This window comes from Staurois parvus, unplaced genomic scaffold, assembly GCF_062004578.1.
Source record: "Staurois parvus isolate SC_StPar_1 unplaced genomic scaffold, SC_StPar_1.0 ptg000586l, whole genome shotgun sequence".
Taxonomy (NCBI): Eukaryota; Metazoa; Chordata; class Amphibia; order Anura; family Ranidae; genus Staurois; species Staurois parvus.
In genome coordinates, this window is record NW_028318382.1 from 5,063,225 (window position 1) to 5,089,989 (window position 26,765).

At 41.0% G+C, this 26,765-nt stretch overlaps 2 protein-coding genes across 2 annotated transcripts in view; one reads left to right on the top strand and one right to left on the bottom strand.

The window, feature by feature from the left end:
- LOC149450056 (zinc metalloproteinase-disintegrin-like berythractivase) overlaps window positions 1-5,186 on the top strand; it is a 39,903-nt gene extending 34,717 nt beyond the window's left edge. The window contains exons 8-9 of the mRNA XM_089692501.1: window positions 1,732-1,785; window positions 5,145-5,186. Coding sequence (XP_089548627.1) covers window positions 1,732-1,785; window positions 5,145-5,186 — 96 coding nt within the window. The remainder of the gene's footprint in view (window positions 1-1,731; window positions 1,786-5,144) is intronic.
- Window positions 5,187-7,987: 2,801 nt separating this feature from the next.
- The window catches only part of LOC149450057 (zinc metalloproteinase-disintegrin-like VAP1), a 72,070-nt gene continuing 53,292 nt past the window's right edge, over window positions 7,988-26,765 (bottom strand). Inside the window, exons 17-23 of the mRNA XM_089692490.1 lie at window positions 21,911-21,991; window positions 20,961-21,039; window positions 17,436-17,532; window positions 15,341-15,437; window positions 13,818-13,988; window positions 11,330-11,392; window positions 7,988-8,257 (exon numbers count right to left, since the gene is read on the bottom strand). Of these exons, the coding sequence (XP_089548616.1) occupies window positions 8,231-8,257; window positions 11,330-11,392; window positions 13,818-13,988; window positions 15,341-15,437; window positions 17,436-17,532; window positions 20,961-21,039; window positions 21,911-21,991 (615 nt within the window). The 3' untranslated portion in view covers window positions 7,988-8,230. The remainder of the gene's footprint in view (window positions 8,258-11,329; window positions 11,393-13,817; window positions 13,989-15,340; window positions 15,438-17,435; window positions 17,533-20,960; window positions 21,040-21,910; window positions 21,992-26,765) is intronic.

Consider the following 26,765-nt stretch of genomic DNA (forward strand, 5'->3'; position numbering starts at 1 on the left):
TTGTGTTTAAATTCCTGTGGTGGGTTTTTTCTCCTCCTCTAGCACATCTACTCTTCATATTCTTGATCAGTTACTTATAGCTTCAGGTAGAGATTTATTTCCAGTCTCCCCAGATCTTTACACTCAACAATGGTCTCACATTAACGTCTTTTCCCCTCCTAATCTTAATGAGTGTTAGAGTTCTCTGGTATTCCCTTCTTTTTCCTTTTTCACCTTACACTGCCTGGGTGCCCCCTCCTTTTTTCACATAAACTTGTTTTCATAAAGTTCCATTTGGCCTTTGAGACCCCTTAGCTGCTTCTATTATGTTCACCTTTCTCCCAGCAATGGCTATATCATACACAACCTCAGCATTGGGGATTTACCACCTCCCTCGGCAACTAACCCGCTCCTATGTCCTCCATCCACTGGCTGGGTGTCCGCTGCTGATTGTTATCATCTGGGGTCTCAGGCAGTCTCCTTTGATGCTCTGGGGCCCCTCGGCCCGATGGCCTCCACCTCAAGTCTCCACTTCCGACCCAGGGGCTGACTCCAAACAGCTCCGTTCCACAACGACCTCCCAGGCTTCCCTGCTCTGGTCACCTGATCAGTAACATGGTCGTTCTGGTGCACTCATGATCCTCCGCTTCTTCGCTGGGTCCCCCCTCTGATGGTACGAGTCCGCGGCTCCACTGGACCTGCTAGTCACGCCGTGCACCTCCAGCAAACAACACAGCAATGTGGCAGGGCCTGGCGATCAGATGAGTACCATTGCGGGCGTCAGGAGCGCCTATCCCATACGGTCGTCGAGCGCCATTCTCACACCCCTCCCCCCACCAGAAGCAGAGGTCTTTAGCTATTGACTCTGCAGACAGTTGGCAACTTCTGTGCACTGTGCGCTTCAGTGGCTGAGTTGCTGTTGTTCCCAGTTGCTTCCACTTTATTATAATTCCATAACAGTTGACCTTGGAATTTTTAGTAGCAAGGTAATTTCACGGATGAACTTATTGCACAGGTGGCAACCTATCACGGTACCATGCTTGAATTCACTGAGCTCCTGAGAGCGACCCATTCTTTCACAAATGTTTGTAGAAGCAGTCTGTATGCCTAGGTGCTTGATTTTATACACCTTTGGAATGGAGGTGATTGAAACACCTGAATCCAATGATTTGGAGGGGTGTCCCAATACTTTTGGCAATGTAATGTAAGTTTCAAAAAGGTTTTATTAATTATTTTAATTTCATTAACTATTTTCTTTGTGTTGAATACTTTTATTCACTTTATATATTTTTGTAGAGTTTTTGCACAGAAGATTGATTTTTGTGTCACCTAAATACTTGCTAAAGTGTTTTTTCTTGAAAACATATTAATAAGCTTATTAGTTTGCTCTTCAAAATCCTCATCTCAAGTGCAATTTCTCCTAATCCTTACAAACTGTCCTTTTGGACTATTGGTTAACCATGGTTTGTAATGACTATTGTTAGGTATATATGATTTTCTATACGTGTTGTTAAAAAAGGTTTTGGTAATAATTTTATTCTCTCTGATCATTACCTCCAAGTCAAAAAAGTGTATTTTCTCCCTACTTATATCTGCTGTTAACTGAATATTGTTATTATTAATATTGAGACTATCAATTATTGACTCCTATAAGTGTGCTTCTTTATAAGGTATGAAGCCTGTGGTCTGTTTTTCAGATGATGCATAATGTGAATGTCTCATGGATTAACATAAATTGTTCTACTTTTGCAGGTGTGCTACAAAGGAGCATGCACAAGCAAAGAAACTGTGTATAGGTCCATGGTGGTAAGGTTCCATTATAAGGGTCTATTTTAAAGAAAAGCTGTGATGAAAAAAATATGTAGGATAACCAGTCCTGATGATAATGCTATGATGCTGACCTATCCTGTGTCAGTGTATAGGGTGACACTGGACTAAAGATGCATAATTAATTTGGATTGGATTGATCCTGGACTGAGAATCAATTCAAGAGGTATATTCGGTGACAGCTCAGCCTTTGGGATGGGTAGGAAATGTATAACAGATCTTTTAAAACTGTAGTTCCCATATTGAGGAGTGAGGTAAGTGGTCAAAAGCCAGGCAAACTGTAAAGAATCTACAAATAGGAATACAGCCAGTGCGTTTTAACAGTTTTGGGACACCTCGCTCTTACATGGTTCTAGGATAAGGATTCTAAAGGGTCTGGATATTAACTGTGAACCCTTGTTGGTACTCTCAATCTTGGCTGCATGTAAATCCAAGCTAATCCAGTGGCTTTAAAATATTGAGTAACTGATGAATGACAAGTATGCTGATTGAGTGTTAAAGTGTTACTAAACCCACAACAGTAAAATCAGTCTATATATGCAGTAAAGCATGCTTGTTATACTCACTGTGGAACCTAAGGGGTTAATCCTCTGCATTGTGTAAAAAGGCTGTTTGATCCTTTCTTTTCTGTTCCTCCCCTTTTTCAAGCGACCACCACTTATCTCCAGATTGAACTGTAGGCATGTACATGGTCAGTTTGGTGTATATTGATAGAGAGGTTTTTTTTTCTTGGGAGAGTGCATGTGATCAGCACAGGGCCAATCAGCATTGTCCAGACAGAGGTCAGGGGATTTCCATCCTCCTAGAGCAGAAAGAAAACTCCTTCTACAAACTTTAGCTAGTGCTGGGCTGGACACGGATAGAAGTCACAAGACTGCTCTAACTGCTGATGAGAAAAGGTATTTAGCAGTTTATATTTACTAAAAAAATTGCACATCCATGTTCTGTGTACTGTGGGAGACCAGATATAGTGGGTGCAGGGTCCTGGGTTTAGTAACACTTTAAGGCTCCGTTCACACCAATGCATTTTTTAGTGCTTTTTGCGGAATTGCACTACAGTCCATCTAACATGGTATCCCATGGAACATGTTCACATCTGTGCTTTTTGAGCTGCTGCATTTTTGGAAAGGGTCAGTGACTTTTTTAAAGCAAAAAGCAGCATTTTTGCTACAGTAGAGTTCAATGGAGCAGCTGTTGAAATGCATGGTAATGCGTTTTTACCGAGTTTTGAATTTTTATTCTGCCCAGCAACAAAAGAAAATTCCACTTTTTAACAAAAAGCTGTACAAAACGCAAATTGCGGTAACAACGCGTAAAAAATGCATGTAGAGAAACGCAAAACAAACTGCAAAAAGCACTGGAGAAAGCATCAAACACGATATGCATATATGTGAAAAAGCCTAAGACGTCACAATGACTTCACTTGTTGCATACATGCCCTGGAGTTCTGTAATACTGTGCTAGTGTAATTGATATTGGTAATCAATCATATCATCCAAGGCCGCTGCTGCATGTATTTTGTGCATTCTTTCCATATCTGTGTGAACTTTTGCTTCCCACACTGACAATTATTACAGAATTTTTGGAGGATGCCAGTGCCAACGCCTGTAAATTCTGCTAATGTTTCAGTAGATCTTTATATATTTTGAAAATAAACTGCCTGTACAGACCTTACCTGATTACCAGCCCTGTGTTAAAGAATTTGTATATGCGATATACAAAGCAGGAGTGTACAATATATAATATTAACATCCGATATGGTGCAAGGGAATTCAAATCTGCAAATGGTTTGTAATTCCTTTGACAATAAAGATGCAAACTGCCTAAGTGCAATTTAAAGCATTTTTTTTTGCAATTTATTAAATCTGTTACAGTAAGAGATGTAAATGTAACCACCAGGGGCGGACTGACAACTCATGGGGCCCCCGGGCAATAGGGGATCATGGGGCCCCTGTGTCCTTGCCCAAACCTCAAAAAAGCCTATGAAAAAGGTACCAGGGGCATCTCATGGGGCCCCCTACTGACCCCGGGCCCTCGGGCAGTGCCCGAGTTTCCAAATGGTCAGTCCGCCCCTGGTAACCACATACACAATATGGCCAAATTTTTGTGGAAATGTGACCTAATATCTATATGATGTTGTTGGAAAAAAGACATCAATATGGAGTTGACCACACCACCTAACGCCCTCCATAGTTTTGTTCTTCTGGGAATGCTTTCCACAAGATTTGAAGATTTTGTAGTGTCTGTGGGAATTTCTGTCCATTTAGCCAAAAGAGCTGTTTGTGAGGTCAGATTCTGATGTTAGATGAGAAGACTTGACTCACCGTCAGCATTCCAATTCATCGTTATGGTGTTCAGTAAGGTTGAGGTCAGGGATCTGTGCAGGTCACTCAAGGCTAAATCACAATATGGCCAAATTTTTGTGGAAACGTGACCTTAATATCTATATGATATTGCTGGACTAAGGACATCAATATGGAGTTGACCCCCACACCACCCAACCCCCTCCATAGCTTTGTTCTTCTGGGAATGCTTTCCACAAGATTTGGAGTTTTTGTAGTGTCTGTGGGAATTTCTGCCCATTTAGCCAAAAGAGCTGTTTGTGAGGTTAGATTCTGATGTTAGATGAGAAGACTTGACTCACAGTCAGCATTCCAATTCATCTGTTATGGTGTTCAGTAAGGTTGAGGTCAGGGATCTGTGCAGGTCACTCAAGGCTAAATCACAATTTGGAAGCTTTATGTCACATTTTGCTATATGTTGGTGGTGTCAATCTCCCTCTGCTCTGATATTGAAAATATAGTTGGAGGAGATGGACTCTATGGTGGGCAGAGGAGGGAACACTGATAAGAAGAGAGGTGGCACCAGTGCATTTATTAGTTGTCAGTGGGTTGTTTAGCTGCACACTCAACATTATCTTTCATTCACTGCAATGACCTCTATCTATAAACTTTATTGTCTTTAGGTGAACTTGCAATAACCTGTATGGATGTGCTGGAAAGGTGGAAAACATAACGACAATCTCATAAAACAAACACTGAAGATTTCCGGTTCTACTAATTTCTTTCTTCACTAGCCCTTTCTTTGTACTTTGGTGATAAACGCTGAATACAGATTTGTTGCGCTGCATAGAAATAATTAGTTGGCATCTACAGACTGTGCATGTATTAATGGTATGAGTAATTCTGACTGTATCCTTCTGTTCCACTATATGTAACTGATTGTTACAGTTTGCCTGTACTCTTCCTTCAATTATCAGTTATATTCTGTGTTGTGCTCTACTATACTTATTGCATTCAATAAAAACACTGATGATTTCATCATGATATTCTGACTAGGTTATGCTTGAAGAACAACTGGCATCCATGAACAATGTTTAATAGTCTTAGGCTGGCCATACAAGGATAGTTTTTGGAGGAATCCTCCCCATTGTGCTATTGTATTCTGACAGTGGGACTCTTTTTCTGTCAGGGTGCACTGATCAGTGTGGGTGCTGATCAAATGAAAATTTTCCAATATTCCAGTTCAACAGAAGCCGATTGTTAGGTCAACTTCTGTCGAGCAGGAATGGCCATACATAAATCAAAATTAAATATATCTATGGCCAGCTTCTATATACTTAGCATAGAACCAGAGCCTGATTTGCTGTGTGTCCTACAGTAGACTGCCTTATCCATAAGATGCATTTTATAATGTTAAGTAGCAAACAGCATGAGAATACAGATTTCAATTCACTGTGTCAGTCAGAGGTCAAGCTTGGAGGCCAGTAGCCACAGCAGTAGAGAAGCTCCCACTAACCAACTGGATACATGTAGCAGCAGGTCACCCTGACAGATGGCACAGGCTCACCCAAGGTGCAGAGTCTAAGCACTAACTGGTGTTCACCAGAGCTACTGATGGTAGAGATGGGTTTTGCTGTGTGTTAGTACCAGGTTACGGTCCTCAGGATCACCCCACCAGGGATGGTCCTGGGATCAAGCAGGAGCATAGTATGTAAACTAGCCAAAGGTCAATAACACATGGTCATGGGTTGGGATGAAGCAGAAACATAGTCGACAAACAAGCCAAAGGTCGGTAATGAGTAGTAAAAGAGATACAGACAGCAGCAGGAGTGACAAGAGAGAGAGATTGGCTGGAAAGAGCACAATAACTTGGCAAACAGTAGGTGCAAAGGTGTGGCCTAAATAGGAAGTTCATGGGAGGAGCAAGGTGTTCAAAGTTTAGCAGAAACAAGGCACAAGGCAGAATTGTCCTATGGATCAGACAGGGTGCTGTGCAGCATCTCAGGGAGCACAGCAAGAAGACATATTGCAAGACAAAGCAGAGGTCGCAGGTTGCACTGACAACTGACTTTTAACATATCAGGTAGAAGGTTCTAATATGAGGCAAAAAAGTTGAGGCTGATTTACTAAAAAAGGTGGGAATCTTGACACAATACATTTTGTTCTGAAACACGTACTGCGTATCCATTACAGTTGCATTGGATTTCATTATGTATTTATGTAATAATGTCTTGGTGCTGGCATTTCATGGCAATTCAGTGTAACTACAACTTTTCATTTTATGTCAGTAAATAGTATAATCCAGATTCCCAGTATGTTAGGGCTAGATAGTTTAGACCAGGGATCTTGCATTAAAATTTACAGAGATCCAAAATTTTCTTCCAGCAGAGGTCTGAATCTCATGTTTGCACTGTAAGTCATCATAGACCCCTTTAACATCACAGTATTCCCAGTACATCAGTGTCTTCAGCCTACCATTCACATCATAGCCTCTTCTTTATATCAGTGTCCTCAGCCCCCCCTTCACATCATAGTCCCTTCTTTATATCAGTGTCCTCAGCTCCCCCTCCTTCACATCATAGCCCCTTCTTTATATCCGTGTCCTCAGCCCCCCCCCCCTTCACATCATAGCCACTTCCTTATATCAATGTCCTCAACCCCCCCTTCACATCATAGCCCCTTCTTTATATCAGTGCCCTCAGCCCCCCCTTCACATCATAGTCCCTTTCATTATATCAGTGTCCTCAGCCCCCCCTCCTTCACATCATAGCCCCTTTTTTATATCCGTGTCCTCAGCCCCCCCCCCCCTTCACATCATAGCCACTTGCTTATATCCATGTCCTCAACCCCCCCCCTCACATCATAGCCCCTTCTTTATATCAGTGCCCTCAGCCCCCCCCTTCACTTCATAGCCCCTTCTTTATATCCATGTGCTCAGCCCCCCCCCCCTTCACATCATAGCCACTTCCTTATATCCATGTCCTCAACCCCCCCTTCACATCATAGCCCCTTCTTTATATCTGTGTCCTCAGCCCCCCCCCCCTTCACGTCATAGCCCCTTCTTTATATCAGTGTCCTCAGCCCCCCTTTACATTATAGTCCCTTCTTTACATCAGTGCCCTCAGCTCCCCCCCCCCCACCCTTCACATCTTAGCCCCTTCTTTACTTCACTATCCTCAGCCCTTCCTTCACATCACAACATCCCTTAACATCTCAGTCCTCATTAACATCAGAGTCTATGGTCCCCCTTAACATCACAGAACCCCTTTACATCACATTCCCCACTTTAAAGTAGTCCTAGTAACCTCAGTTCCCCTTCATGTTACAGAGCCCCTTTACACATCACAATGCCCCTTCACATGTCACAGTGCCCCCTTTACATATATCAGTGTCCCTTTTACAGTACACGATTCATTTGCAGCCTCCCCTGCACAGTCCTGCCAGGGTAGAGACAAATAGCAGCTGGGTGTTCTCTCTCGGGTCTCCTGGCTGCCTCTATCACAGCAGGCGAGGGAGGAAAGGGGTGCTGCAGATCTGGACAGATGGTGGGAGCTGCCCAACTTATTTTGTTAACAAGTGGGTGATTACCGGCTTGTTAAAATGAAAAGACTCCCGCTCTCTGTCCCAATATCCAGCACCTCCTGCCCCTATGTGCTGTGAGGATGATAGTGGTGGCTGGGCAGGAGACTCGAGAGAGAACATCCAGGCTGATAAGTGGCACAACCAAAAATGTGCAAGGGAAAAAAATGTTGTTTGCACTTTAAAGGTTAACTGAAGTGAGCACAGTGTATATTCCTTTAGTAAATCAACCCCAGTGGATACTTATTGTTTGTCATGCCAAAATCCGAAGTATTAAATTTGGTTACAGTTTTGCATTAACGTGATAAAAAAGACTGATACATTGTTATTAGGAAATATATAATTCACTTATAATAAAAATGCAAACATATTAAGAATAACAATTATATAAATATAAAATAACATTAATTGTAACCGTGGAGAAGAAAAGCACACTATGCCACCACAATCTTGGTGATTTCCAGAAATGTAGAAATGAAGAGGTATGATATGTATAGATACATAATAGAGATGTGTTTTATAGTGCTTTTACAATATATTTCTGCCTCTGCTGTACATTATTCTTATCGTCTGTAATTTGGCTTCATTGCCTGAAAAAAAAAAGTGTGAATTGGTCATATTAGAAAACCATTGAGGACTGCAGTGTAAAGCTGAGTTTAAGCAGATTGGTATTTAGCACCATATATAATGTTATGAGTAGACATGTTCCATAAAGTCGGTAATTTTTGGATTCTCCTGAATATCTGCCTATAGATCTGCCCTGGCTGCAAACAATTTAACATTTCTGGACTGTGGCACTTTCACAACTCCTACGTATGCCACTGTACTTGAATGGTTACTCAGCACAGTTAGGACTGAGCAGAATATGCCTGAGATTCATCTGTAATTAAAGAACCCACTCAGAACTCATTCTGCTTCAAGTGAACTGGTTAGCCATTTTAAACTTTTAAACTGCAAACAGGCTTCAAAAGTTGTCTAATGTTACCTTTACAAGCATGGAACACTTCTTCAGTGCACCCCTTTGAACCTTGTTTCATTTTACTACTTACAGCAGCCTTTCTCAACGTTTTTACCTCTCAGGAACTCTTGAAATAGTCCTCAGGTCTTGGGGAACCCTTGCCTAAAACCAATTCATAGGGGGTCAGTGGAAAAGTGCCCCTTAAATTGGTGGTCAGTAGGAAGAATGTCACCTTTAAGCTGATCATTCAATAGTAGATTTTCAAATGAATATTTGCATGAAAATTTGTTCTAACATTCTCACAAAGAATCAGTAAACTAGTAGAATCAGTAGTGACTTGACAAATGTCATTTAAATGTACTTTATAATGTAGTTTGCTCTTAACTTTCGATTTTGGAGTGAATTACCTTTCCCATGGGAAACCAAATTCTTTGGCTTTAGAAAAATCTTTCATTCCACTCCTAATTTTGCTGTCACCGCAGTTGAAAAGGAATGTTGTATTGACCCCACTAACAGTTAGGAAGTCCAATAAACGCGCTTAAAATAAATATTTTGAACTAAATTCTGCAAGTGTTTATCAAGCTTTTCAGTGGTGGTCAGAATGCTACACTTACAAATAGCTAAAAAGATAATGCCGGTATTTTTGCCAATTGTTGTTGGACCTAAAACTATGCAAGTATCACCAAATGGGACATCAGTTATCCATCAGTAGCTGTTCACCGGTTCAGGTCAGGTTTACATCAGGTTCAGGACAGAATCAGCTCAGGATTTTATTCTGTTTACCCATGTCAGGTTTAAAAAATGGTTCTCATAGAAGTCAATAGCCTGTAATCCGCTCCTGAACTGGACCGCATTGCTCAGAAAACGTGCCTGACTCTTTTTTAAACCTCACTTAATCTGCATCGGCAGTGCACTGGACATATGTGAACAGGCACCATAGGAAGCAATGTTATTTCACATATTATGCGGATTGGATGTGATTCAAACCGTATCCAATCCGCATAAATGTGACACTTAGCAATCCCTTGAAGAACCCTACAGTTCGATGGAACCTTGGTTGAGAATGTCTGACCTAGAGCTTGACTTCTCTTACTTGCATTAATATGTCATCTCCCTGTACAATGAAAGTTCCATAGGTCCCATTTAACAAAGAGAAGATTAATATGTTGGGTATAGCTCTAGAGCAGGGGTCTCCAAACTTCGTCCTGTGCGCCGGATATGGCCCTTTGATTGCTTTTATCTGGCCCTTGGGGTACTTTTCCTTCCACTGTTATGAAGCATTATTCCTTCCATTGACACCAACGATGGGGCGCTATTCTTCCCACTGACACCAATGATGGGACACTATTCCTCCCAGTGACAACAACGATGGGGTGCTATCCCTCCCACTGACACCAACGATGGGTCGCTATTCCTCTCACTGACACCAACGGTTGGGCGCTATTCCTCCCACTGACACCAATGATGGGGCGCTATTCCTCCCACTGACACCAACAAAGAGGTGCTATTCCTCCCACTGACACCAATGATTGGGCACTATTCCTCCCACTGACACCAACAGTGAGGCACTATTCCTCCCACTGACACAAATGATTGTGTGCTATTCCTCCCACTGACACCAATGATTGGACACTATTCCTCCCACTGACATCAATGACGGGGCACTGTTCATCCCACTGACCCCAGTGACGGGGCACTGTTCCTCCCATTGAAACCAGCAATGGGGCACTGTTCCTCCCACTGAGCCCAACGACAGGGCACTGTTCCTCCAACTGAGCCCAACGACGGGGCACTGTTCCTCCCACTGACCCCAGCGACAGGGCACTGTTCCTCCCACTGACCCCAGTGACGGGGCACTGTTCCTCCCATTGACACCAGCGACGGGGCACTGTTTTTTCCACTGACACCAGCAACAGGGCACTGTTCCTCCCACTGACACCAGTGATGGGGCACTGTTCCTCCCACTGATACCAGAAATGGGGAACTAATTACCCCACTGACACCAGTGACGGGGCACTGTTCCTTCCACTGACACCAGTGACGGGGCACTGTTCCTCCCACTGATACCAGAAATGGGGAACTAATTATCCCACTGATACCAACGATGGGGCACTGTTCCTCCCACTGACCACCAAGCCTAGGGTATTGTTTACTCCCACTGATGCCAGGGCATTTTCTACTCCCACTGGCCACAATCCGGCCCCCCTAAAGTTTGAAGGGTAGTAAACTGGCCCTTTGTTTCAAAAGTTTGGATACCCCTGGTCTATTGGATGGGCCTTAGCCCTGAACTTACACATTTAGTAAAAAGTAATGCCATAATTCTTATACACCATGGATCATGTTTTAGTGTAGTCTTGTATACTTCAATGTAATAAAATCATTCATCCTAGACCTACACCATTTTGTGTGTAGCTAAGAAGAACAGAGTAATTTCAAGTAACTTTCCCTTGGATGAAAATGAAAACCAGCCAAAGTTTGTTTTAAATGCTGGGTAGGCATTTTTCCATAAGGTAATGCTTGTGTGCATTGACAGCTCTGCTAATTTCACTGCTCATTCTGCATCACTGAAAGGTGGTCCCATGCAGCAACCAACCACTGGAGCAGCTGCATTGTGCTGTTAAAATATGATTAGCTGGGATTAAAGCTTGTCAGGCTTGTCTAATAATATGATGGAAATCAGGAGTGTAGCAATATAGTAGTATACCTGTGGGGGAACTGATGGGTACGCTGGCCTGGTTGGAACCACATTGGTTGGCCTCTGATATGCCTAAAATGAAACAAAATAGAATATATTATAAATTACATGAAGCTCAAACCTGGATTAGATACATTTTTCTAGTTGCTTTCAAATGTATGACACAGCTTGGACTCCAATCAACCTCAGTGAAAGAGTCCTTATGGAACAACATTTATTTGTGCAGTAGGATTTTTATATATATTCTTAGTCAATGAATAATCCCTCTAAATACTGCTTGGAGAGAAGACAGATCACAGCAGCCTTCAAGCTGGAGCCTTGGGTGGGGAAACGAAATGAAAGAACTTTATATTCACAAAATATTAGCTTTGCTTTCAAAGCCTGAATATGTTTTGATAAACACAGACGGTCCGCCAGGTTAAGAAAAAAATCCTGCAAAAGTAGCCACTATTAGAGATGTGATGGACAAATTTGTTTTATTAATTTAATCATTTCATTTGTCATATTTGTTATGGTAGAAAGATTTGTTTTAGGAATTTGTTTCATACATTGATTCATTTTGTATAGTCATTATTTACAAATCGGAATGAAACTGGAAATACAAATTACATAAGATGGCTATATTTGTTCTATTTTACTCTATTCTATTCAATTCTACTCTATTCTGGTTTTTTCTATTATACTCTATTCTATTCTATTTTTTATTTTCTATCCTATTCGGTTTTATTCTGTTATATTCTGTTTTATTCTATTCTATTCTTTTCTATTCTCTTCCTTTATTTTCTATTCTGTTTTATTCTGTTCTACTTTATTCTATTCTATTCTATAAAGCAGCCTAAGTAGGAATAATCCTCCTATTTCACTGTTATACCTTACTGTATTTATTGCAATATGTTTCCATTTCAAATTTAACCGCTTGCCTACTAGGCATTTTCACCCCCTTCCTACCCAGGCCAATTTTCACCTTTCAGCTCTGTCAAACTTTAACTGACAATTGCACGGTCATGCAACACTGTACCAATATGACATTTTTAACATTTTTGTCACACAAATAGAGATTTCTTTTGCTGGTATTTAATCGGCGCTGTTTTTTTTAATTTTGTGCTTTGTAAATTTCTTCATTTCTGTTATAAAATGTTGCAAATAAGTAATCTTTCTACACAAATTTAGGTCAAAAATGTATTCTGCAACATTTCTTTGTGAAAATAACCCAAATCAGTGTTTATTATTTAGTTGGTAGGAAAGTTATAGAGTCCACAATCTATAAATACCCCCCAAATGACCGCTTTTTGTAAAGTAGACAGTCTGAGGTATTTTGTAAGGCATGGCGAGTTTTTTGAAGTTGTCATTTTTTTTGTCATAATTTTGTGGAAAATGAAGAAATGATTCACAATTTTTTTTACTTACTGTCACCAATGCAGTACAGTGTCATCATATAACTGGTGCAGTATGTAGTAATTTTTACTTTTCTAAAAAAAAGTTATTTTATTTTTATTACATTTAGAAAATGTTTTTTAATGAATTTTCTTTCTACTCCTGGGACCAGAGCAATACAGTGTTACCACAGTAACATTGCACTACTCTGGGGAAGTGATCAGGATTTTTTTTTTTTACATATTGTTTATACCAAGGAATTTGATTGGTATAAGCAGCCATTTTTACTGAATGAAACTGATTCATTCAATAGTTTTTGTTGTGATCAGCTGTGATTGGCCCAGTCTGTACATGTAATCACTGCGACCAATCACAGTTAGCAGCACAGTTGTAGGCAATGAATGGCATGGAAGAACAACAGTTTACAACTGTTATGTGATGTGCTGTGACTGGTCACAGTGATCACATGACACTGGCAGCGGGAGGGTGTAGTGATCTATCATTGGCGGTGTCCAGTGAACATGGTCGATTACAGATCATGCCGAAACGCGGCCCGTGGGGCGTGATCCTGGGAGAATGCCATATGACATAATAGTCATCTTACAATAGGCCAGGTGGGAAGGAGTTAAAATATAACTAAAGGAAACTATTTTTTTTTCAATATCTCTCTTTCTCTTCTACCAGGCCTTCCAATCTATGCTATGTTTCAGAGTTCACTACTTAACATTGATATTTTCTTAACCCCCTTTTGAGGGGTGTTGAAAGCTTGGAGCAACATGTACCCCTCTCTGTACCAATTTAAATCCTTGGGGGCTTAGCCCCTATCATGATGTGTGCCTTTTTGATGAGAAGCGCACATCCCCACTGCCAACCCTTTGTCAGTACAGGGGTCTCTCTTTGGTCTAGTCAGGGTTTATTAAAGCTCATGCAGCCCTCTTTACCTAATGCTTATCTTTGATGTAAAACCACAAATATTTCCTGCATTGTGACTCATGTATAAGCTATTGTGACATGTTCTATTTCTTTGTCAATTGTATGACTACTTTTCCAAAAACCCAAATAAAAAATTATTGAAACAGAAAAATATCATGATAAAGGTTAATCAGATTTTCATTTTACTTACATAAGGGATGTGAGGCTTTTGAGAATTTGCTGGTGGTTGTGGAGGGTACATGGCAGAATTTTGAGGCTTTTGAGATAGTGCTGGGGGTAGTGGAGGGTACATGGTAGAGGTCTGAGGCTTTTGAGAGCTTGCTGGTGGCTGTGGAGCATACATGGCATTTCCAGAACCCACCTAAAGAAATGAGAAAGAACACAGTGTCCTATATATCATATACAGTACATATAAAGCATCATAGGCACAGGCATAGGCAGTGGTGATTAATATTATTTTTATTGGATGTTTTATGTATTTATTTGTATATTAAGTTTTTGCACAATTAACTATTATACACATGGCTAAAGTGGGCACCTAATTGATTGTTTAAATATATGTAGCTATTTAATCACATATTTTCATCTATGTTCTATTTATTATAATTGGGAGCACAGTGCCTTAGTTAAAAGCAATAGCATCTATAATTAGCTTACTGATTATACTCACTACTAGCTTTTAGGAATGCTAATTTTTTTCTTCATCAGGTACGAGGTTAGAGAAAGAACTAAAAAACTCACATACTTGTACATAGGCAAATCCATTGAACCTTAGACATAGGTTAGTGGATCCATCAAGTTATTTTTAAGAGAATATATTGGTCAGAAAATTAGTGGATTTGTACTATTTGTCTTCGAGGGTGCTCATATCTTTGTGGCAAATAAACTTATTTTTAAATGTCCCCCACCCTTATCATGCAATTACTATGTGTCCATACATTACAGCATTTGTAGGAGTGAACATATCTTCATGTTTCACAATTATACAGGCCCCTTACCCTCAATGTTCTAAAGAGCCTGCAGTTAACTAGTGTCAGGACCTGGATCACCTGCTGGTGGCACTGTGGTTCCCTGGGTGGAGGGTTGTAATTCCAGTGTCCACCAGTAGGTTTTTTCCAAGCAGCCAGCAGATCCCAGTAATCAGTTTCCCCGTGATGCTGGATGCTGGGAGGGTATTTAGGTCACCCCTTTTAGTTCCTCTTGCTCCAGTGTTTTGTTGCTGCCAGATCCTATTGTAATGTCTTGCTCCTGCCCTGTAACATGTATCCAGTATCCTGCTGCCTTGTTCCTGCTCTTCCTTGTTTCTTTTTCCAGTTTTGGTCCACATTCCCATCAGCTCCTTGCACCACCAGTTTTCCTTGCCTTTTTGTTTTCACCATTTTGTATATCTTTAGTTGTAAGTTTGGCTTTCTGCTTCCTTGGTTTATTAGTCAAGTAGTCTCTCACTGGGTTTTTGGTTCACTTATATTTTTATGTTTGCTGGTGTTTGGATGGATTTTGTTTCACTATAAACAAATCTCACTTAGAGCATACACAGTCTGGTCCCAGCTTCCTGAGCGTAGCCACACTGATCTGGCCATCTCTGCTTCTGATTCCTGACAACTACTGTAGATGCTGACATGAGGTTAATTTGTCAATTTGATTCTTGAAAAGTTCATCCTAATGTAAGAGTTCTCCCTGTCTTTATGGTAGCCATGTCCTAGATAACCTTACCTGAGGAGTTGAGGGATAGCCATTTATATTTTGTTTTCTCTGGTTTTCAATACGGAAGGTGGGATTGGCCACACCAGAACTACCATCTGCAGCTCTCCTGAGACACAAAAAGTACGTTTATTAGTTATACTGTCCAAACTATTCCATCTGTATTCATATCGTAAAAAAAAAAAGTGCTATTGTACAAAACTTGTTTCCCCTTTTTAATTGGATCATGATGGTTTTCATGCTTATTGCAGGTGTATTCATTATGCCAGGGCGAGGCATCACAAATCGTGCTGAGCGAGCAATACCCTGTGGTTACTATGCAGCAAGGCAACCATTCAGCACGGAACCCAGAAGACAGCAGTTATCAATGTGGTAGGATTACTACATTGATTTCCAGCTTCCACAGCTGTCCTATGGGTATGTCATAGGCCTACTTACATCGGCCCAAGCTGGACCAATGTAAATATGTGTAGTACCGCCCCCTTAGGGATTGCTGATGAATTTGGGTCCCCCTTTAGTCCTGCACAGCCAGTCATTCAGCATTTTTCACACATGCTTTTATCCAGAGAAAGAAACCAGTCCTTGAGAGTTGGTTTTGTTATTTTATTGAGGGAATTAGAATTTGGATAGGGTAAGGGGGGTATAAGATGCCCAAAGGAAACGATATCTGAGGACAACTTCCTGAACTATTCATAAGCTTCTCTTCTCTGATGCAGTCTCTGTTGAAGTGATAGCCAGCATCTCCTGGTTGTACCACCCCAGACCCTAGATGAACTCCTCTTCAACCAGCAATCTAGAGAATTTCTTCTGCTCCTTCCCCTGTCTGCCCAGGGGGTGCAGGTGTACTCACCTGTACTGCTTGTGGGATGGCTGCTGCTACCAGGCCTATCAGCTGGGCTGCTCCTTCCCTGCCATACAGAGGGCCAGTGTGTCCTGAGTTTTTCTCCTTTCCAGGCTCACAGGCAGGTCCCATCTCACTAGGCCTCCTGGCAGCCTTCCTCCTCCAGCCTCACATCTTCCTACTCCTTCTTCCACCCAACTCCTCTTACACTTTTTCATGGAGTCCCAGCCCCATGCAAAGCCTTCTTTTGGGGATTGGCTGAGGTCCCTCAAGAGTGCAATCAACCACTCCTCAGATCTACCCACTGCCTGCAAGGCTTTCTTCTGAAAGCCTCAGAGCAGCGAGAAACATTTTTTTTTTCAAAATTTTCAGTCTTTTTTTGTTAATTTAGCAAAAAATAAAAACCCCAGTGGTGATTAAATACCACCAAAGAAAGATCTAGTTGTGTGAACAAAATTATGAAATTTTAGTTTGGGTACAGTGTTGCATGACCGTGCAATTGTCATTCAAAGTGTGAGATCGCTGAAAACTGAATTTGGCCTGGGCAGGAAGGGAGTAAAAGTGCCCGGTATTGAAGCGATTCATTTGGGACTATGAAATCAATTCTCAACTGACTTTGAATTCCTAATTTCATCCTTCAAATAACAACGGCAGATGATGATTGCAAGATTCATCCATCACAGTTATTTGGCTTGTGTGCTCCAGCACTTCAGTTAAAGTGGTTGTAAAAGCTGAAGATTTTTTGCATTCATAAATTCTATGCATGAAGGTAAAAACCTTCTGTGTGCAGCTCCCCCCGCAGTCCTCCCTAATATTCACCTGGGTCCGATCCCAATCCAGTGATGTGCAAGAGACTTCTCTAGGTCTCTGCCTCGTCATTGGCTGAGACACAGCAGTGAGAGCCATAGACACACAGAGACAGCTTGGGAGAGAGCACATACAAGTGCACCCAGAGCAAGCAACTTGTTCTGGGGGCACTCAGCAGAGGGGAGGGGCCAGAAGCACTGGCAAGGTACCCAAGAAGAGGAGAATTGGGGCTGCTGTGTGAAAAACCATTACACAGAGCAGGTAAGTATGACATATTTGTTCTTAAAAAAAAGAAAAGAAAAAAAGCAGAACCCTTATAACCACTTTAACTCTACTAATAGCAGTATTGATCACAATAAGTTAATGAAAAGTGACCATTATGTGATTATATAGTAATAGTTGCTGAGTATATAGTATAAAGATAAATAAACACACAAATATGTACTTCGCCAGTCATACCTCTGCTTGTTCTTCTGGAACATCTTATGTAGCATAAGCAATACAATTAGGATAACAACTATCAGAACAATGGCAATGAGCACAATGTAGCCAGCTCCTGCGGGGACAAAAAATAGATCACATTTCCATTTTTTCAGCCAAATTGTGATGCGCCTTCTTTATATTTGTTACATGTTCACATTCACATAACTTAAAAACAATATTTAAAAATTCTTGATTATCTTTTTACTTGTTGAAAAGTCCTACCTAGTTTTATCCTTCTATGTAATGTTAGTAGGGGTCTGAGGAGTTATGTTTTTCTATACTTAACCCTGTTTGTACTGTGCTGCAGATCTCCTTATTAGTTTTAAACTAGATATGCACACTGTCTGTGTGCATTGGACTAGCAGACACCCACAGCAGGTGTGTGCATTAGCAGGAGGCCATGAGGTCATCCTTACCTAGGTGAGGATTTGGCAAGTAAAAATAAACATTATAGTTTTTCTTTTATTTATTTATTCTATATACACTCACTGGCCACTTTATTAGGTACACCTTGCTAGTACCGGGTTAGACTCCCTTTTGCCTTCAGAACTGCCTTAATTCTTCATGGCATAGATTCAACAAGGTATTGGAAACATTCCTGTAATGCCTATGAAATGCATTGGCCTTGGACCCTTTGTTTCTTGGGTAATGTTTACAATAAATCATCTTTGCCCAGATGCCAAGAGCATGAGAAATGACTGATATCATTTCTCTAGGCTAAAGGAACAGAGTCACAAGATATTAGACTGCTTAAAGCAGATAAGAACTTGTTTGTGCAATTAAAGATGTCTACTTGCTTGAGAAGTTAGAAATCTTTAAGTTTAGGGTAGATAAGAAGCTGATTTGAAGCAAAAGTGTGTTATTATTAGATAACGCAGTGTAGTGGCTGGGCGTGACTCTGTTATCTTCATGGAAACTTTCTGTTAGTTCCTCCTAGAGTGGGTGTGACACCCGCCCACTTCAGAAAAGTTACCAGAAAAAAGGTTTAAAAGCGAGGAGCTCAAGAGTAAACGATTGGGAGCCTTCCTATGCAGATGAGGACGCTCTGACGCTGGGACTCTTGCCAAGGCTATATGGGCTATATGATTGGTCATGTTTACAGCTTCCCTGTAACCCCCTATGCAGTATGGTTCCGGTGGGGTTTGTTCCTTCCTTTCTTCCCATAGCTTTGGTAATGTATTAATTCTATGCTGTGAAAAGATGTGTCTATTTCATGCTGTAATGCTCACATTATTATTGGTGTGTGTTATTATGCAAATTGTGATGACTATAAGATATATCCTCCTGTGTGTCATGTGATAATAAAAGTGGAGGTTTTGACAGTGCAAGAATTCTGCAGTTGGATTCTGTTATTTCTTGGAGTGCCAAGTGAATTCTATGATGTACTAGGGCAGGTGTTCATTTGGTAGAGGGTCTCTCACATGCTTAGAATAATTAATGGTGTAAATGCTGGTTAAATGTACGTGTGTGATTACCTGTCTATTGTGTGTATATGACTTGCTTTTAGTTATTGCATCCAGCATTGCATTACAATTTCTCAGAGATTTTGGTCCATATTGACATGAGTTACTGTTGCCTTTCTATAATCTCGAACCAGTCTGCCCATTCTCCTCTGACTTCTGACAACCACACAACTGCCACTCACTGGATATTTTCTCTTTTTCGACCATTCTCTGTAAACTCTAGAGATGGTTGTGTGTAAAAATCCCAGTAAATCAGCAGTTTTTGAAATATGCAGACCAGCCCGTCTGGCACCAACAACCATGCCACATTCAAAGTCATTTTAATTCCCCTTTCTTCCCCATTCTGGTGCTCAGTTTGAACTTCAGCAAGTTGTCTTCACCACAGCTAGATGCCTAAATGCATTGAGTTGCTGCCATGTGATTGGCTGATTAGCAATTTGTGTTACCAAGCAATTGAACAGGTGTACCAAATAAAGTGTCCGGTGAGTGTCTATAGCAAATGTGTAACAGGGAAACAGAGAAGGGCAAAAGGCAGAAGAAAAGGTCCTTGATAAGGCTTAATTCATGTTTGCTGCAAAAGACAAGTGGGCCAACCAACGTCAGGGGGAAAAATCAGCTGGATAGGTTAGAAAACTTTGGCCCAATCTCTACTACCACCACCCTGTGATAAACAGTGCTAGGAGCATTTAGAAGTCCTGATTCCTCCTTCACTCTCCTCTAATGTGACATGAATGTTTTGCTGGATTGAGCAAATATTTATGTGGCATTCAACAGTGCCATAGTGCGCAGAGTGTTCGCTAACAGCCATCCTCTTCCAAGTTATTATTATTATTATTATTATACAGTATTTATATAGCGCTAAAAGGTATGCTCAGCGCTGTACATTATAGTGGGGGACAGAACATGAGACAATACAGTAACAAAACAAAACACAAGGGGTTCAAGGGCCCTGCTCTTTCGAACTTACAATCTAGGAGGGATGGGTTGGTTAAAGGCCCTTCACCCTTCAAGAACATTTCTTTACTGTTTTGCTTGCTCAAAACCTTTTATTTATTTATTTTTGGAATTTTTGAAAGGATGTGGAAGGATTAGAACCCCCGTTATGTTTTTATTGCCATCTTTTGACCGTTGCCACCAGTACTGACAGTGCTTACAAATCAAAACTTTTGAGGAGTAGAGAAGAAACCAGCTGGGGTGACAACTGAGAAGAGGTTTCCCCTGTTATGGAGAGATGTTCTCTTACTTCCTGTCAATGACATTAATAAAGTCAGCACATAGTTCAGGTGACAGAGCAGTGGGAGCAATGAGGGAAGGAAATGTCCCACAATGCTATTGCGTAACTATTCTATTATGCAAAAACAGGAAAGTGCAAAACAAACAGGGAAAATTGCAATAATAATATGCAGTAACCATAGAAGCAAACCAGATTTTAGATACTTGTATTTATTTATTTTGCCTTCTTCCTTATGGGAAGCCTGAAAGTAGAATTCCTGTCTAATACTAGCTAGACCTAAAAATGTCCCCTCCCCCATCCTGTCAATACTGACCAACCTGTTTTAAAAAGGTGTATACATACCTCATTTCAGCCTGCTCCTGTTCAGTCATGTGTTCTGGCTCCACTGCAGTGTCAGCAGCAGCTGCAGGGGAGAGGAAGGAGCACCAATAATGGTTGGGACATGACAGCCTACACGTAATGTCATGGATCCTGGATTTCCACTGTTGAGTGTCCTCTCCTCTCCAGCCACTGCTCACTTACACAGGGGATCACGTGACCAAACTGGAGCAGGCTGAAAATAGTCAGTATATACATTTTTTTCACACAGGTTAGTCAACATAGGTAGCAGGAGAGGGAGGGGACATTTTTAAAGATAATGTGAGGTAGGAATTCCCCTTGAAGGCTCTTACACCCCACCCCACCCCACCCAAAATCTAGACCTTTTCGTTCATGTATTTCATGACACGCTGACAAGACTTGGTTATCTAGGAAACTCAGGCTATACATGCAGGATTCAGGGTTCATCCAACTTCTATTACTTACCTATCTGAGTGGCACGGGTGTCACAGTTGGGGGGCGCCCAGCCTTTCATACAGTGGCATTTCAGTTCAAGGTCACATTCCTGCCTCAGAAAACAAGACTCTCTGGCTCAATTGATATAAACAGTTATAGCAACAACATACTATCATACATTATTGTAATAAAATATATTTATACATTCAAAGGATAAGTTCACTTTTGAGGAAAAAAATAAAGCAAATAAAAAAGAATAATATTGCATATACAATTCATACACAAGACTCTGTACATCATTGATGTACAGAAACCCCCAGAAAAGTCATTTCCTGCTTGTGTGATTGGCTCACTGATCTTCCCAGAAGTCAGAACTATCATGTAAGCCACATTTCAACCCCTTGACGCCGACGTAACACAAATATGAACAAACAACTGGGCTTTTTTCTGTGGGGCTGCATATTTACGTAACTGTCTTTGTGCTGGGAGCGCACCGCGCAGCGCGCTCCCAGCACACAGACTGCAGTGTCACTGAGAGCCCGAGTCCCATTTTAATGATCTAAAATGGGGTGCCTCAAGACTGTCCATAATTTTAAAGGCTGCCTCGGGACTGTCCATAATCTTAAAGGGTGCCTCGATTAAAAAAAGGTTGAGAAACACTGCTCTAATCAACCCTCCTAGTTGTCTCATTGAAGTACAGAATACTTCCCACTATGGTATGGACAGCTAAGCAGGGTTGACAGCACTCTTTTCAAATTCAGTGCAGTAACTCCACTGTGCAGTCAGCCCACAACCGGCAATTAGGAGCCAAGTGCATTACAGAAGAATAGTAGGTACTTTTCTGCAAATGCAATAATTTCACATACACATACACTTTAACTACACATACACTTTAACAGATATTAATTAGCATATGCCATAAGCTGTCCATTTTATATTGAAAAACTAATATTGGATTTACTGCTGAAAGTATTACTCACAGCATTTTTTTGACACTTAGCAGAGCAGCCCCTGGAACTGTAAGCATCATCAATAGTAATGCATCTTCCACCTTGACATACCTGGAAAAGAGTAATCAGTATGAAGTAGAATAAACAAATAAAAAAATTTAGGAGGTAATTTTTTGAGTACTGCTTAGACCTGAAGAAGGGGACATTCCCCGAAAGCTTGTCCTCAAAATTGTATGTTAGTGCAAATAAAAAAAGTATCATGGACAGTACTCAATTGTTCCGGAGGCAGGGGGAATTGGAGTACCTAGCTCTGGTTATACTTATTTATTTATTATTTATTTCAGGTACTTATATAGCACCATCAATTTTTGCAGTGCTTTACATATATATTGCACATCCACATCAGTCCCTAACCTTCAAGGGGTGTACAATTTAAGTTCTTTTTAATGAAAATCAAAAAATGGAGTAATCAACATTTTGTACAGACGTGTTTCCAAAGCTGAATATGAATATCTGTAATGGCCTAATTACAACAATTATTTATTGTACTATCATTTACATAAAGGTAGTATGTATAATAATTTTTTAATTGGGTAATACATTCAGTGATATTTTGTGTCATATGATATACAAATAGCTCTTTGCTATTCAGGACACAACTATAAGGCATTAGAGAAGAGTACAACTATCATAGTGGTTAGTTTATGCTCAAATGCAGATTAAAAACCATATTGATTTTTTCGTTTTTCATGTTTTTTTTTTTCATCGACAATTTTATTAAAAACTTAGTTTAACCCAAGTTTTGTTAAAACTTAAAAAAAAAACCCAAAAAAACAGCACAAAGGACAGTATTTACATTTAATAAGAAGTGTCCCTTGTGTTGCTGACTACTGTTTTAGTCTGAAGCTGTTTAACACACCCCCATACGCCTGCAGATGTGAATCATCATATGCTGCGGGGTTTATAAAACCTGGGGACCTGCATGCACCAGCAAGAATAGGAAGATAACATTTGAAATTCAATGAGCAAAAAATGTCATTATGAAGCTATGAGGATTAATAGTGAACAGACACTTGGCATACTGAATTTGAACTATAAATAATCTCATAAGTAGTTTGTAGAACTGAGCATAATTTTACAGTCCTAACGTTTGCTGTTCCAATACAACTGTGCCCAGACTTTGGAAGTAAAAGTATTTGTATATTTTTAACAAGCTGTAAAATAGCTTTAATGCCTACCGGGCACTTATACCCCCTTCCTGCCCAGGCCAATTTTCAGCTTTTAGCGCTGTCGCACCTTGAGTGACAATTGCGCGGTCATGCAACATTGTACCCATATGAAATTTTTATCATTTTATTAACAAAAATAGAACTTTCTTTTGGTGGTATTTACTTGCCTCTGTTTTATTTTTTGCACTATAAGCAAAAAAAGAACAAAAATTTTGCAAATAAAATTTTTTTCTTTGTTTCTAGTATAACATTTTGCAAACAGGTACTTTTTCTCCTTCACTGATGTGCGTTGATGAGGCTGCACTGATAGCCAGCACTGATGGGCACTGATAGGCGGCACTGATGTGCACTGATAGGCAGCACTGATGACATGGCACTGATAGGTAGCACTCATGAGCTGGCACTGATATGCAACAGTGATGGGCACTGATAGGTGGCACTGATAGGCGGCACTGATAAGCTGGCACTGATATGCAACAATGATGGGCACTGATAGGCGGCACTGATTGGCACTGATGGGTGGCACTGACTGGCTGCACTGCTAGGCATTGACTGACGACACTGTTGGGCACTGATGGGTGGCACTGCTGGGTAGCACTGCTGGGCTACACTGATGTGTGTCACTGCTGGGCACTGATGTGTAGCACTGCTGGGCATAGGTGGGTGGCACTAATGGGCAGCATTAATGGGCACAGGTGAGTGGTAATGCTGGGCACAGGTAGGCGGCACTTCTGGGCACAGATGGGCAGCACTGGTGGGTGGCATTGCTGGGCACCGATCATCAGGGCACTGATCATCAGTGTCCTGATGATCAGTGCCGATCCCTCCACTGACAATTGCCGGTTATCGGTAGTACTTTCCTCACACTATGACAGCGCGAGGAAAGTGCAGCCGATAACCGGCAACTGCATTTACCAGTGATCTGCTGTGTCATTGGACACGGCTGATGAAGTGGCAAAAGGCCGCTGTAATTGGCCTTTTACCACCACACATGATCATCTGTGTCCTTAGGACACAGCGATCATGGAGATTGCCGGGTGCGTGCCCCCTGTGGCGCGCGGGAGGGCACGTTCTGGGAGGACGTCATATGACGCCCTGCCAGAACTGGCTGGCTGCAGTAAAGCCGTCATTTGGCTATCTACATTCAGCAAGTGGTTTTCAAACAACCAATCCCTGACCTTAGTAGCTGCTTGCACTGTAAAGTAACTAATTCTCAAAGACCCTTAAAGAGTATGTGAATGGAAAGTATGAGCAAAGCACACACTAAGCACTATTGACACCATGATCTCAAGTTCATTAAAAAAATTAATTAGCTTTTACATATTTTTCAATAGTTTTTTCTGCGGTCATGTAACAGTTCATCCCCCTCATCTCCCAAAGCATGAAGGGCTGGGGGTCTAGCCTGAAGAAGACGATTGATAGCTCCCACCAACATCATACAAAGAGCTCCATAGAAAACTTTAATCTGCTCAGTTGACAGCACAGCTCCTGCATCTGTCAATCAAACTGTGGAGGGCTAGATGGGGACATGGTATCTGAATCTGTCTACAGGGCTACAGGATCGCCATGCATAGGCACGGTATTCTGTAGCTCCTAAGTCAGGAGAAGATCCAAAAACTGACCACACTAGGACGGAATTGTTTGTGCCTAGCATGGTCAGCTTGAAATAGAAACCAAAATGAAGTGGCAGGATCAGCAGGTATTAATCAAATAGCCAAGAAAAACTTTACAGGCTTCGTTAATTATAAACTTTACTTTTAACACAATTCATTGGATGCATGAAAAAAGATGTATGAGGTGGTATCAAAGTGTTTTGAAACTAGTTTTGTTACACGCCAACAGATGGCAGACCAAGGCTGCATGCACAGTCACTGGGAACACCGAACTTCACAAGTCAGTGTGCTAAAAGACATTGTCCTGTGTACATTGGGAGCTATGCAACTGGTGCTATTCTGACCACGTGTTACCAGATCTGCTTTTTCATCATGGACAGCAAGTTACAACAAAGACCAAAGGTGAAATTCTGTGTGAAACTAGACAAATCACTGGATTGCCGCATTGTTGTCAAAACGGCGATCTATAAGCTGGATCTTTTTCCTTGGGAAGAGGGCATTTTCGGGGGTTGAGCTTGTTGAAGGTCTTCTTGATCTCTCCTCTTCTTACAGTGATGTTCCTGCTCTCTTGAAGCGCACATGCCACTCAAAACACCTTAACCTCCCTAGCGGTATGATTATTTCAGATTTTTGGTGCTGAAAGCGGTACCATTTTTTTTGCATGGAAATATGTATTTTTTTTTTTTGTAGGCCTGTAATTTAGGAATAACTCACTGAAATCTGTCCGAACAAGAGTCTAGTAAACATCCCGGGTAGGATAAAACTTGAAACGCAAAATCATAAATTATAATTTAATAAATAATCATAAAAAATAATAATATAATAATAATACATTTAATTAAATAATATAATCAAACCAAAAACACTGAAATTTGAAATATAGCGCCAAGTTTGCACAAAGTTCGAGCAAAGTCGCAGAATCGTTTTCAGTGTCTGATGACGAATTTCCCCACAAATCATTATCACTCAATTCTGCAAGTGGTTCTGATTTACTATCGCTGTTCTCTAGCTGGTCTAAAACCGTATTTGAAATAAAGGGACGCTTTTTGGACGCCATGGACTTTTCTAAGTTTCCAGGCAGAAAGAACAGTCAAAATGCAGGCAGGGGACAGGACAAAGCAGTAGGGACAAAATGTATGTGAAATGCTTTGAAACAGCAGTGTTTTACTATGTAATAATCATGTTTAAAAAAAATGAAATTTTTTAAAAAATTTGAAATTTGCCGTACATCCCGACGTCACAGGGACCGGAACACGGAAGCCGGATGCCAGCATCGGCCGGAGGAGATGGCCGGGGACACTGCAGGGGACGCATCGCGGGACCGAAGGACAAGGTAAGCGCTGCAGGGACTCCCTATGCAACGCTGCATGGTAAGCCCAAGTGTAGCTCGGGGTTACCGCTTTTGGTACTGAAACTTTACCCCAAGCTATACTCGGGAATATCGCCAGAAAGGTTAAACGACTCATTGCAGCATCGCCGGAAACTTGACGAATCATGTCAAATATCCCTTTGGCAGATTTGCCCAGTTTCACACAGAATTTCACATTTGCTTTTTGTTCTAACATGCTGTCCATGATGAAAGAGCAGACGTAGTAATGCACGTGGTCAGAATAGTACCAGTTGCACAGCTCCCGATGTACACAGGACGATGTCTTTTGGCACACTGACATATGAAGGTGGGTGCTCCCTGTGACTGTGTGTGCCATCTGTTGGTGTGTTACAAAACTAGTCTTGAAACCTTTTGATACCACCTATCCATCATGTTCAAGCAAAAAAAAAATACTACATTAAAAACCTTCATTTATGGAACCTTACCCGTCAGATGATCCAGAAGAGAAAAGACATCTTTTAAAATACATGGTCCAATTTGCTCTAAAAGCAAAAAAAACCCTTCCTGATCCTCTAAGAAAATTGGATACTGTCTGGATCAATAATATACACCATTATTTATTACAAATATTAATACCCAGTTATATATTGTGCATTTAGGGACACGCCCAGCCCTTTTTTAAACAATGTACTGAGTTGTCTAAAACCAACTCC